Source organism: Gigantopelta aegis, chromosome 11 (genome assembly GCF_016097555.1).
Source record: "Gigantopelta aegis isolate Gae_Host chromosome 11, Gae_host_genome, whole genome shotgun sequence".
Lineage (NCBI taxonomy): Eukaryota > Metazoa > Mollusca > Gastropoda > Neomphalida > Peltospiridae > Gigantopelta > Gigantopelta aegis.
The window spans coordinates 3,669,644-3,684,233 of record NC_054709.1 but is presented as its reverse complement, the minus strand read 5'-3'; the positions used below and the strand labels follow the sequence as shown (position 1 = coordinate 3,684,233).

The 14,590-nt window shown below is 37.3% G+C and overlaps 1 protein-coding gene across 1 annotated transcript in view; it reads right to left on the bottom strand.

Moving 5' to 3' along the window:
• Positions 1-12,419, bottom strand: part of LOC121385342 (hephaestin-like protein) — a 54,398-nt gene extending 41,979 nt beyond the window's left edge. Inside the window, exons 1-4 of the mRNA XM_041515984.1 lie at positions 12,350-12,419; positions 11,802-11,849; positions 10,374-10,427; positions 299-343 (exon numbers count right to left, since the gene is read on the bottom strand). Of these exons, the coding sequence (XP_041371918.1) occupies positions 299-343; positions 10,374-10,427; positions 11,802-11,849; positions 12,350-12,404 (202 nt within the window). The 5' untranslated portion in view covers positions 12,405-12,419. The remainder of the gene's footprint in view (positions 1-298; positions 344-10,373; positions 10,428-11,801; positions 11,850-12,349) is intronic.
• Positions 12,420-14,590: the final 2,171 nt, after the last annotated feature.

Genomic DNA, 14,590 nt, shown 5'->3' with positions numbered 1-14,590 from the left:
TAAAACCTTTATTTTTGAGGATATGTAAGAAATAGAATAATACTTTAGTGTTCCTTAGATACCGACTCGTTGTAAGATAATTGGTCGCTCATGTATTATTCTCTATTTAATGTGTAATTACAGTCGTTAAAAAGTCTCTGTGTGTTGAAATCATCTTAACTATTACCGAAAACTCAGGATTTTAATGTATCTTCGATTGCTATATTTGTGAACGTTTTACTCATCCGAAATTAAATAGGATCACGACTGATAAATGAATTAACCGCTTTTACTAAAACGAAACAACTTTCCAACATACCTGTGTACTTCGCATGGACTCCAACTTTGGGGAAATGTATGGAAACTGGATAATAAAAAATGTAAACTATAATTAAGCGCATATAACAAATTTAACTGACATATTATAATACTCTGACAATGATGATGGCGATATATATATATATATATATATATATATAGATAGATAGATAGATAGATAGATAGATAGATAGATAGATAGATAGATATACCTGAAGCAATATATATATATATATACATAGATAGATAGATAGATAGATAGATAGATAGATAGATAGATAGATAGAGATATAGATATAGATAGATAGATATAGATAGATACACATGTACATACCAACTGGAGAAAACATTTTATGAATTAATGGTATATATCGGGTGGGCAAAAGAAATGACCGCACTGAACTTTAACACCTCTTATCTCAAAAAGCACATTTTGAAACTTTGTAACAATTTATACGATTAATGACATGGAGATTGTCCGTTATTGGCTAAAATGCCAAGTTGATATCTCCAGTAGTTTTGACATAAGGCCACAATCAAAATTAAATATCGAAAATCGCAGCATCTCCCCAGCATCATGTTATTGAGTGCACTGCAGTGGCACCTGTCAATCACGTGTCGTCTGGGAATGTCATCTGCCTGCGGTGTAAATAGACAAAAATAGTAGGACTGGACAAAATGATTTTAGTCTTGGTTTTCATCACATCACATCCAAGATGGTACACTCGAGTTCGGATAAGGACTTAAATGCAACTTGTTTCACTGAGAAAGGTTGGCCCGGTGCCAGAATCATAAAGGAATTTCCCGGAAAGGAGTGGAATACATCATCAGTAAACAGACTGATAAAGAAAAAGATTGAAAGTACAGGATCCACCGAGAGGAAAGTGGGAAGTGGCCGACCTAAAACAGCATGTGGAGGAAGCTATTTGCTCCCAGGAGGACAATTCAGGAACGCACAGGTCACAGAGACAAATTGCGTCTGATCTTGGGGTATCAAGCACTTCAGTTCTGAGAATGATAAAAAAGCGGGAATTAAAATCTTATAAGAGGATACGAGTTTCACGACGAGACGAGAAAGTAAAACAGAAGAGGAAAACGAGGTACAAAAAGCAAGATGATAAATATTCCACTATTGAGATCGCTCGCAATCGCCAGAACCGATCGACTGTACGGAAGAAGGAAGAAAGACATTTCTGTCAGGCGACTGTATCACGAAACTTCACGGTTTACGAAGAAAGAGATGGTCTCTGCAGGAGTTTTCCTGGCGTGGAAAAAACGTGGACACATTTTGTTGACACTAAGACCACTAAAGTCGATTCTGATAATTATATTAAGTTACTTAATCGTGGACTACTCCGAGACTGCAGACGTTTATACCGTGACAATGACTTTATCTTTCAACAAGATGGGGTAACCTCGCATACCAGTCATCGAACTCAGCAACATTTGGAGGATGCAGCACCAGTATTCATAAAGAGGGATGAATGACCGCCACAAAGTCCGGAGTGTAATCCAATGGAGTGAGAAGGTATACCAAGATCGAATGGATAAGTTCACTGCGGAGGAACTAAAGACTAAAATCATGGAAAGTTGGGAAAAAATCACCCTTGAGGAGATTCAGAGCTGCATTTCATCTTGGAAAAAGCGACTACGAACAGTCTGCAGGGAACATGGGTGACCCATTGGTCATCTGTTTAAATAGACTAATGGTAAAATGACATTCTTACATTCCGGAACTGCGAGTTTCGATATCAAATATTTATTTTGGCCTTATTAGTAGGGTCATTTGCTTGGAATCCGTGACCATTTTGTTCCTACCTTTTTTTCTCGATGGATTTGACAACCTGAACCATTTTAAAGTAAAATTAGCTCCTATGCACCTCTGAAAAATGACGGCTAACTCTTGAAAAACATGAAATGTAATATCTCTGGCATTAGATGAGCTACAAGGACGAATGAGGTGTCCTTGTTCACTAATTCTGGCATTACAAATACACTGGAATGGTTATTGTAGAGTTTAGGATTCATCCTGACCTCTAAATCCAAGATGGCCACTGTCCGCCATCTTGAAAAACATTAAATGTAATGTCTCTGGCATTAGATGAGTTACAAGGACGAATGAGGTGTCATTTGTCACTAATTATGGCATTACAAATCCACTGGAATGGTTATTGTAGAGTTTAGGATTCATCCTGACCTCTAAATCCAAGATGGCCACTGTCTACGTGCTCATGCTAGAGTTGAAAAGTGAGAATGCTGAGCTGTTCAGCAAAATCTTACCATTCATGGCACCCTTCCACATCCAAATGTCGTTCATCTACACTATATACAAGAGGTTTAAGGGATCTGGCATCTCAGATGTGTTGGTGGCAGCTGGTGTTATTGCAGACGGGTCTGTTGATCAGGCCCTTCGTGGAAAACATGTTAAGCATGGGGTTCGCTGCTTGCGACTATACTACGAGACTCTGGTCCACCATGTCATAGACAAACGTTTGGAAGATTCCCCTCTATCTGAAGAAGTAAAGGCATCCCTTGCCAAGCTTCGACATCCGATTGATGCACAGGAACTTGCAGATGAACATGCGTTGATGCTCTCTTCAAGAACTTTGAGGGTGCCCCACAAGCAGAATACTGGATGTCATTCATGGAAATGGTTGAGGTTGTAACTCAAAATATCAATGCAATCAGAACAAGCAACTGGACTGAGTTCAAATCCTCACTCAAGCTCATGCTTCCTTTGATGCAAATCTATGATAATGACAAGTATGGTCGGCATCTCCCCGATTTCATTTGCAGTGCTTGATAACCCTTCCTGTCGATCAGGCTGCATTCATGGAGAGTGGTATGTTTGCACAGTCAATGACAGGAAAACCATATGCGTGTGTCGACATATGGATAGAGTCAACAATTAATAAGGGTTCTAAGCTGAAGTCTGGTTGGTTGGCCATTCTGAACAATGAAAAGCAGCTCCTTTCAAACACTCGGAATGTGAATAACACCAATCGGGTGAGAACAATGGTCCATCGCCATGCTAATCGCAAGAAACAAGGATAAGGGAAGCATGCTGATTGCTCGTCGAGTAAAATGAAGAAGGATGAACAAGCTGTACAGGATATAAGCGCATGTCTCACTGAATTCAAGTGTGATCCATTTGACCATACAAACAAGACACTTCGATCCCTACAGTCAGGAATCCCAGCCTCAGGCGCTCTCGCTGCCGACTTGAAATCGGCAAAGGAGGATGACACAAGCAAACTGAAGCAGTTCTTGAATGAGAGAGTGTATTCCAAGACCAAGTCTCTCAACGACAGAGTTCCCCGTAGCAAGCGTTTGAACTTTTCAACTCAGGAATTGAAGAAAGCAGATGGTGAGAACCTGAAGGGAAAGACTGAGGAAAATGGAGCGTAATGCCGTGACCTCTGTTCTCGGACTGGTTGAAACGAGTGGTGCTCTCAAACTTCAAGAAGTCCTGCAGCATCGTGTTACAGCCGAGTGCCTTTCCATCTTCAACGTCAATGGAACCATCCGTAAGGCACAGAAACTAACTATGACTGTCATTCCAGAGCCTGGTGTATACACGTCTATTATTGATATGGGTCTCATCTGGCGCCTAACAACTCCTACCATTGAAGACAGAGAGAAGGGAGACGGTACCAAGTATACCTGGGGAGATTATGCAGAGAAGTTGGTGCACTTCGTTCTAACGAGACACAAGCATGCTGAGCGCATCATTTGCGTCAATGATTCATACGATCAGAATTACACGATCAAGGACAGTGAGAGAATACTGCGCCAAAAAAAACCTGCCAATCAGCAATGTCTTCATGAAGACAGAAGATAAATTTCCTTCTAGTAAAGGTTTCCATGCTCTCCTGGGTAAAACTGAGAACAAAATCCGCCTTCAGGCATTTCTTCAAACGGAATTCCAGAGATCATCTACTGTGTAGTTGGCAGCACTGCAAAGAATCTCACCACAGGCAAGCTTGTGCCAGAGCTCACATGCTCCCATGCAGAGACAGATACGGCAATGCTCACCATATATAGTGTGCTCCGGTGAGACAGCTACACAGCAGCTGTCGTTCTTGACACAGAGGACACAGACAACTACATGCAAGCGGCATATGTTGCTCAGAAGACAACAGGAATCCTGTGTGTGAAACGTAAACGTCAGCTTATCGATGCCCGATGTTTGTGCAGTGAGGCAATAGCTGCATCCATCATACCACTTCATGTCCTCACTGGGTGTGACCACAACTCTGGCTTCTATGGAGCAAGCAAGAAGCTCATTGCAGATCGTCTGGAGAAGTCTAAAGAGGCACACGACCTGCTAGCAGCATGTGGTACACAGCTCCTAGTCACAGAACAGGTCATCAGTGATTTGGAGCGGTTTGTCATTCGATATGTCTATGGCGATACCAAAAGCAAGACCCTGGGAGATGCGAGGGCAGCGAAGTGGAGAGTTCAGAAGAAATAAAAGCACTATCCGACTTGTGCCTGACTTGGACAGTCTCCGTCAACACTTGGAGCGTGCAAACTATCTTGCATATTTGCAAAAGCATTACCAGCTCCAAAGTCACTCCTCACCGATCGGCCATGGATGGCATCTTGTAAATGGTCTATGTCTGCCTGTCCGTTCAACCCAGCCCCCGCTTCCCCCATCCATACCACTACCTAAAAATCTGCAGGCAGAGAACAACAGTGATGATAGCAGCGAAAGTGAGGACAGTGATTCTGATAGTGGCTCATACAGTGAATCATGTAGTGACAGTGAAGTGGCAGATTAGTATGTACAATTAGTATGTACTTTAGAATGAGCAAGTGTCATGCAAACATTAGTGGAAAAAAAACCCTCATTCGTACTTCTAGTGCATCTCATTCATGTTTTTCATGATGGCGGACAGTGGCCATCTTGGATTTAGAGGTCAGGATGAATCCTAAACTCTACAATAACCATTCCAGTGGATTTGTAATGCCATAATTAGTGAAAAATCACACCTCATTCGTTCTTGTAGCTCATCTAATGCCAGAGATATTACATTTCATGTTTTTCAAGATGGCGTTGGCGGCCATCTTGGATTTAGAGGTCAGAATGATCCCTAAACCCTACAATAACCATTCCAGTGGATTTGTAATGCCAGAATTAGTGAAAAAGGACACCTCATTCGTCCTTGTAGCTCATCTGATGCCAGAGATATTACATTTCATGTTTTTCAAGATGGCGTTGGCGGCCATTTTGAATATTGGGCTCTAGCAGAGTTAGCCGTCATTTTTCAGAGGGGCATAGGAGCTAATTTTCCTTTAAAATGGTTCAGGTTGTCAAATCCATCGAGAAAAAAAAGGTAGGAACAAAATGGTCACGGATTCCAAGCAAATGACCCTACTATATGTAAACACTACTGGAGATATCAACTTGAAGGTTTAGCCAATAACAGACAACATCCAAGTCTTTAACCTTTTAAAGTTTCAAAATGTCGTTTTTGATATATGACGTGTTGAAGTTCAGTGCGTCCTTTTTTGGCCGAACCGATTTTTTTTTCTTTCTGTACTGTATTCAGAGCAGTTTTGTGAAAAAAAACTTCTTGTCTTGTCTTGTTGAATTAGATGATCATACCAAAACTAAACACTGATTTAGATGATCACAACAAAAATAAACACTCAATTAGATTATCTCACCAAAGCTAAACACAGACGTAGATGATCACACCAAAACTAAACACTCAATTAGATTATCACATCAAAACTAAACACTGTTTATTAACATCAGTAGACACTCAGTATATCATATTATCGATATATTATTCTACACTATCTTATTAGCTCCTGTAAAGCCTAGTGTAGCATATTATCGATATATTATTCTACACTATCTTATTAGCTCCTGTAAAGCCTAGTGTAGCATATTATCATTATAGTATTCTACACTATCGTATGATCTCCTGTAAAGCCTAGTATAGCATATTATCATTATAGTATTCTACACTATCGTATTATCTCCGGTAAAGCCCAGTGTAGCATATTATCATTATAGTATTCTACACTATCGTATGATCTCCTGTAAAGCCTAGTGTAGCATATTATCATTATAGTATTCTACACTATCGTATTATCTCCGGTAAAGCCCAGTATAGCAAATTATCATTATAGTATTCTACACTATCGTATGATCTCCTGTAAAGCCCAGTATAGCATATTATCATTATAGTATTCTACACTATCGTATGATCTCCTGTAAAGCCTAGTATAGCATATTATCATTATTGTATTCTACACTATCATATTATCTCCGGTAAAGCCCAGTATAGCATATTATCATTATAGTATTCTACACTATCGTATTATCTCCTGTAAAGCCCAGTATAGCATATTATCATTATAGTATTCTACACTATCGTATTATCTCCTGTAAAGCCCAGTTTAGCATATTATCATTATAGTATTCTACACTATCGAATTATCTCCTGTAAAGCCCAGTATAGCATATTATCATTATAGTATTCTACAGTACCTTATTATCTCCTGTAAAGCCCAGTTTAGCATATTATCATTATAGTATTCTACACTATCTTATTATCTCCTGTAAAGCCCAGTATAGCATATTATCATTATAGCATTCTACACTATCTTATTATCTCCTGTAAAGCCCAGTATAGCATATTATCATTATAGTATTCTACACTATCTCATTAGCTCCTGAAAAGCCCAGTGTAGCATATTATCATTATAGTATTCTACACTATCTTATTAGCTCCTGTAAAGCCCAGTGTAGCATATTATCATTATAGTATTCTACACTATCGTATTATCTCCGGTAAAGCCTAGTGTAGCATATTATCATTATAGTATTCTACACTATCGTATTATCTCCGGTAAAGCCCAGTATAGCAAATTATCATTATAGTATTCTACACTATCGTATGATCTCCTGTAAAGCCCAGTATAGCATATTATCAATATAGTATTCTACACTATCGTATTATCTCCTGTAAAGCCCAGTATAGCATATTATCATTATAGTATTCTACACTATCGTATTATCTCCTGTAAAGCCCAGTATAGCATATTATCATTATAGTATTCTACACTATCGTATTATCTCCTGTAAAGTCCAGTATAGCATATTATCATTATAGTATTCTACACTATCGTATTATCTCCTGTAAAGCCCAGTTTAGCATATTATCATTATAGTATTCTACACTATCGAATTATCTCCTGTAAAGCCCAGTATAGCATATTATCATTATAGTATTCTACAGTATCTTATTATCTCCTGTAAAGCCCAGTTTAGCATATTATCATTATAGTATTCTACACTATCTTATTATCTCTTGTAAAGCCCAGTATAGCATATTATCATTATAGTATTCTACACTATCTTATTATCTCTTGTAAAGCCCAGTATAGCATATTATCATTATAGTATTGTACAGTACCTTATTATCTCCTGTAAAGCCCAGTTTAGCATATTATCATTATAGTATTCTACACTATCTCATTAGCTCCTGTAAAGCCCAGTATAGCATATTATCATTATAGTATTCTACACTATCTTATTAGCTCCTGTAAAGCCCAGTGTAGCATATTATCATTATAGTATTCTACACTATCGTATTATCTCCGGTAAAGCCTAGTGTAGCATATTATCATTATAGTATTCTACACTATCGTATGATCTCCTGTAAAGCCTAGTGTAGCATATTATCATTATAGTATTCTACACTATCGTATGATCTCCTGTAAAGCCTAGTATAGCATATTATCATTATTGTATTCTACACTATCGTATTATCTCCGGTAAAGCCCAGTATAGCATATTATCATTATAGTATTCTACACTATCGTATTATCTCCTGTAAAGCCCAGTATAGCATATTATCATTATAGTATTCTACACTATCGTATTATCTCCTGTAAAGCCCAGTTTAGCATATTATCATTATAGTATTCTACACTATCGAATTATCTCCTGTAAAGCCCAGTATAGCATATTATCATTATAGTATTCTACACTATCTTATTATCTCCTGTAAAGCCCAGTGTAGCAGTTAGCATATTATCATTATAGTATTCTACACTATCTCATTAGCTCCTGTAAAGCCCAGTGTAGCATATTATCATTATAGTATTCTACACTATCTTATTAGCTCCTGTAAAGCCCAGTGTAGCATATTATCATTATAGTATTCTACACTATCGTATTATCTCCGGTAAAGCCTAGTGTAGCATATTATCATTATAGTATTCTACACTATCGTATTATCTCCGGTAAAGCCCAGTATAGCAAATTATCATTATAGTATTCTACACTATCGTATGATCTCCTGTAAAGCCCAGTATAGCATATTATCAATATAGTATTCTACACTATCGTATGATCTCCTGTAAAGCCTAGTATAGCATATTATCATTATTGTATTCTACACTATCGTATTATCTCCGGTAAAGCCCAGTATAGCATATTATCATTATAGTATTCTACACTATCGTATTATCTCCTGTAAAGCCCAGTATAGCATATTATCATTATAGTATTCTACACTATCGTATTATCCGTATTATCTCCTGTAAAGCCCAGTTTAGCATATTATCATTATAGTATTCTACACTATCGAATTATCTCCTGTAAAGCCCAGTATAGCATATTATCATTATAGTATTCTACAGTACCTTATTATCTCCTGTAAAGCCCAGTTTAGCATATTATCATTATAGTATTCTACACTATCGAATTATCTCCTGTAAAGCCCAGTATAGCATATTATCATTATAGTATTCTACAGTATCTTATTATCTCCTGTAAAGCCCAGTTTAGCATATTATCATTATAGTATTCTACACTATCTTATTATCTCTTGTAAAGCCCAGTATAGCATATTATCATTATAGTATTCTACACTATCTTATTATCTCTTGTAAAGCCCAGTATAGCATATTATCATTATAGTATTGTACAGTACCTTATTATCTCCTGTAAAAGCCCAGTTTAGCATATTATCATTATAGTATTCTACACTATCTCATTAGCCCAGTATAGCCTGTAAAGCCCAGTATAGCATATTATCATTATAGTATTCTACACTATCTATTAGCTCCTGTAAAGCCCAGTGTAGCATATTATCATTATAGTATTCTACACTATCGTATATCTCCGGTAAAGCCTAGTGTAGCATATTATCATTATAGTATTCTACACTATCTTATTATCTCCTGTAAAGCCCAGTATAGCATATTATCATTATAGTATTCTACACTATCGTATTATCTCCTGTAAAGCCTAGTATAGCATATTATCATTATTGTATTCTATACTATCTTATTAGCTCCTGTAAAGCCCAGTATAGCATATTATCATTATTGTATTCTACACTATCGTATTATCTCCGGTAAAGCCCAGTATAGCATATTATCATTATAGTATTCTACACTATCGTATTATCTCCTGTAAAGCCCAGTATAGCATATTATCATTATAGTATTCTACACTATCGTATTATCTCCTGTAAAGCCCAGTTTAGCATATTATCATTATAGTATTCTACACTATCGTATTATCTCTTGTAAAGCCCAGTATAGCATATTATCATTATAGTATTGTACAGTACCTTATTATCTCCTGTAAAGCCCAGTTTAGCATATTATCATTATAGTATTCTACACTATCTTATTATCTCCTGTAAAGCCCAGTATAGCATATTATCATTATAGTATTCTACACTATCTTATTATCTCCTGTAAAATCCCGTCTTGTGACTTTAAAATATTGTTATTGTATGTTCCTCGGATGCCGTTGTGTAATGGCCCGAGCGTAATAAAGTTATGTTCTATTCTGTTCTGTTCTGCCTCAATCTTGAAAGGATATAGGCACATAATTACAATTTAAATTGTAAGTCAGCCATAGGCGGACAAAGGCATTCAATCAATAAACACTTATTCCGCTTGTTTCCAGAAGGTATTCTGGCACGCCAATGCTAGCGGCGAACGGAAGATCATCTGAATGCATAATTACCTATGCATTGATTAAATCGTGGTATGACGATGCAGATATACATTATACTATGAACATCAAAGCTACTCACGTCGGTTGTTCAATGGGTGGCGTATAGGTGGACTATAATATGATTCATAGCCATCTGAAATTAGAAACAGGCATCATATATCGGGTGACATCACCAATAACTGTACCCGTCTTCACTAATTAATCATTTTGAAAGTACTTAAACCAGCCTAATACTATTTGGCACCTGATATCGTAAGTGTGTTAGCCGTGTGTGTTGAATACCTGATAAGCAAGCGATAGAATCCAACTTGCATGTTAAAAGATGTAATCACGGAGTCCCATACACTAAGGGTGGTGCGTGTCTGGTGTACGGCATTCACCACTGAGTCTGACTGTGATGGCAAACCCGTTAGTTTAATGCCACCTGTCAAAGGCAGATGACTTAGTTTCACTTGGAAGTCTCTAATAGAACAGATTTCTGCAAGAGTTTTCAAAATGGTGTTCAGTGAGGGTGTCAAAGCTACAGTAACGCAACTATTGATGCCTCTTTTACTGCAGAGAGTGGAGAGAAGAACAAATACTGAAGGAATATTTTCAAAAAAAACACATTAAAGGATGAGTTCTGTAATCTATCTTATCAAGAAGAACAAGACAGTGGATCAGCACGTTACTGAGGTTAGTATGTTAACAGGACAGAGTGACACATTGATGATCTTTTTAAAGTAAAATACGGCAAGCTAAACTTCATTCTGCTATTTTCTCATTACCATTTTTGACATGCAATTTTGATTATGTCACTACTTAAAAAGAATTCCACCTGCATACTTAAATCGTTTTCCACAAAGGTGTAATACCCATATCATATGATAGCAGGTGCAAAATAATATTATGCTGGTTATTAATCAGTAAAGATAGGTACAGTGTTTCATGAGGTATCTGATATAATATATAACTCAGAATAAGTAATATGTCTTTTATCCAAACGTCTCTCTCTCTCTCTCTCTCTCTCTCTCTCTCTCTCTCTCTCTCTCTCTCTCTCTCTCTCTCTCTCTCTCCCTCCCTCCGTCTTTCTGTCGATTCCCTTAAATCTCTAGGTCGTTCACTTTATCTCTCACGCTGTCTTTATTGTTCTCTGTATGTGTGTCTGTGTGTGTGTGTGTCTGTCTGTCTGTCTGTCTGTCTCTCTCTCTCTCTCTCTCTCTCTCTCTCTCTCTCTCTCTCTCTCTCTCTCTCTCTCTCTCTCTCTCTCTCTCTCTCTCTCTAAGCGACTGCTTACATTTTGTGAATGTCTCTCCCCCCCCCCCCCCCCCCCCCCATTTTATGCCCCGTCCACAGATAGAAAATATTGTATATCTGTCTCTCGTTTATAATATACCATATACTATTGGGTATCTATTCAGTTGAAAATGTTTTAGACATAATATTATATTGCAAAAACACATTGTCGTTTATAAAAAAAAAAAAAATCCATTTATATCCGTCTGGGTGTCAAAATATAATATCTTACCAGTGAATGGAAATGGTATCGGTGGACGTAAATATGGCTGGTATCCTTCTGGAAATATGAAAATACAAACAAATTATAAATAACAGGTCTCTGGAGATTTGCGCGATCGTTCTCGCAATTATCAAAAACCTGAAATAAAGGCTACCCCACAGAGTTTATATCTTCATTTATTTTCACTCCAAAATTGAAAGCAATTTTTTTAGGTTTTTGTAATTGTTTTTGCCTCTTTTTTTAGTATAATAAAACAATTTTTTGCTACATGTAATGACCCCAGTTGCCTGTAATATTAATTCTGTTCTATTCAGTAACCGATTCCCAAACAGCCACGTGTCCCGCGGTTTAGACCCTTTCCCAAAAAGTTAAATGAAAATTATTCCAATATTATGAGTAAAATCCATCCATCCAGAGAACTACTGTTGAAAATGGAATTCATTTTATTCTTCTTATATTATTACCAGACGTGAATTACGAATAATTAAGAATAATCGTTGATCATGATGATTGAACTTTGACCCGGAAGTAAATAGTGTAGTAAGTGATATTCTTACCCGCGATTTCGACAAACCAGCAGACGACAGCAAAAAATAGGATGACAGGAGACATCCTGAAACATATCAAGACAGGCTGGTAAAGAGTTGAAGTTATTTTGTTTAACGACACCACTAGAGCATATTGGTTTATATTAACAGTCTCCTTTTATAGGCGAAACACTTGGTAACTTTGACACAGTCTTTGTTAAAAGTTTGTTTCGTTTAACGACACCACTAGAGCACATTGAACCGTCGGCTATCATATGCAGAGGAAACCCGCTACCCCATTAGTAGCAAGCGATTTTTCATATGCACCATCCCACAGACAGGATAGCAAAAACCACGGCCTTTTGATATACCAGTCGTGGTGCACTGGTAGGAACGAGAAATAGCCTATGGTCCCACCGATGGAGATCGATCCCAAATCGATCGCGCATCAAGCGAGCGCTTTACCACTGGGCTACGTCCCGCCCTCAAAGTTTCAGTGAGCAAACGTAGTCATGCCAACCGAGTCTTAGAGACCAAGCGACTTTCAGCTTCAACTCTTTCGAGCCCTAATTATTATTATTATTTATTTTTTTTTATTTTTTTTATTTTTTTATTTATTATTATTATTTTTTTTTTTTTTAATTATTATTTTTTTTTTTTTTTTATTGGGGTTGGGGACAAACAAGGGGTCCCCTTTCCAGCGGTCATTAGTCCGTTGATCCAAGTATAAACCTGTTATACATATCGTTAGTAGAAGTCACATGGTGTACACGCACCTTTAATAAGTCCCGCTTTTTAGATCGACTTCGCAAATTCATTTCCATTGATGTTTTAAACTATGCCGCTAGCCAATTACAAACATCAAGTACTTAGATCATTAGTAACGAAGACATGACCGATTACGTTATGCCTAACCTAATGATAGGTGGGAGGTGGGGGGAGAGGGTCAAATTTCAATTATGTTCCCATGACACGATTTATCCAGAAGCGTAAATAGCAAAAAAAATTCAAACGCGAAAAACATCACGTATCAAGAGCACTGTGCAATATATTGCGCATCATGTGACAAACATCTGGTTAATCATTGAACGTTTAAACAGGAAGTTTTTGAATGAAAAAAATTACCAGTAAATGTTATTTAGGAAAGGGATACTTTAATTAATATTAATATTCACGTGGTATGTGTTTTCCTGTCTGTGGGAAAAGTGCATATAAAAGATATCTTGCTGCTAATGGAAAACTGTAGCGGGTTCCTCTGCTGACTACGAATTAACTAGATCGACCGCGCATCACTCGAGCGCTTTACCACTGGGTTACGTCCCGAGCCAGCTTATAGTAATTACTTTGAGAAATGTCCTATTTTTGTTTTGTTTAACGACACCACCAGAGCACACGGATTAATTAATCATCGGCTATTTGATGTCAAATATTAATTAATTCGTAGTCAGCAGAGGAAACCCACTACAGTTTTCCATTAGCAGCAAGGCATCTAGGATCGATTCCCGTCACTGGGCCCATTGGGCTATTTCTCGTTCCAGCCAATACATCATGACTGGTATTTCCATGACCGTGGTATGTGCTGTCCTATCTGTAGGATGATGCATATAGAGGATCCCTTGCTACTAATTACCAAATATTTGACATCCAATAGTCGATGATTAATAAACAATTGTGCTCTAATAGTGTCGATAAACAAACAAATAAACTGTCCATGGATTTTCACAAATTATATATAATACAAAAATATATGGACGGCATATTTTTTTGGCAGTGTACTCGTCTTTGGACAGTTTCAAGCCAGCAGATCCAGAATAACCTCACTCCTTTTCGATCATTCACCCTAAATCATTCACCTTCTACCAACATAGGGCTTCGCACATTCAGTATTGTTTACAAAGGTCACTCATCGATATTGGATCACATTCTAGGTCTGGGGAATCTGTATCAACTAAACAGGAGGCTGATGGTGTCACACAAAACAAGATTGTACCCGAGATCCCTTGCTATTAATGACCTTAGTGTAAAAGTCTGACAAAAGACACATAACAAAGCATGTGAATGACTTTACTTTGGAGTTTTATTAGTTCTGGGGGATTGAGACAAAATACCATCCATTTGGAGTTTTGTGTTCTTGTTACACCACAATGATGCAACCAAACAAAGAACAATCTGCTTTTGTTTTTACTCTTTTTAAAAAAAATATATTATGCTAAACCTCTGCATCATGTTAGTTTTCATCAGGTTTTGGAATTGATTTGCTGGTAGGTCTTT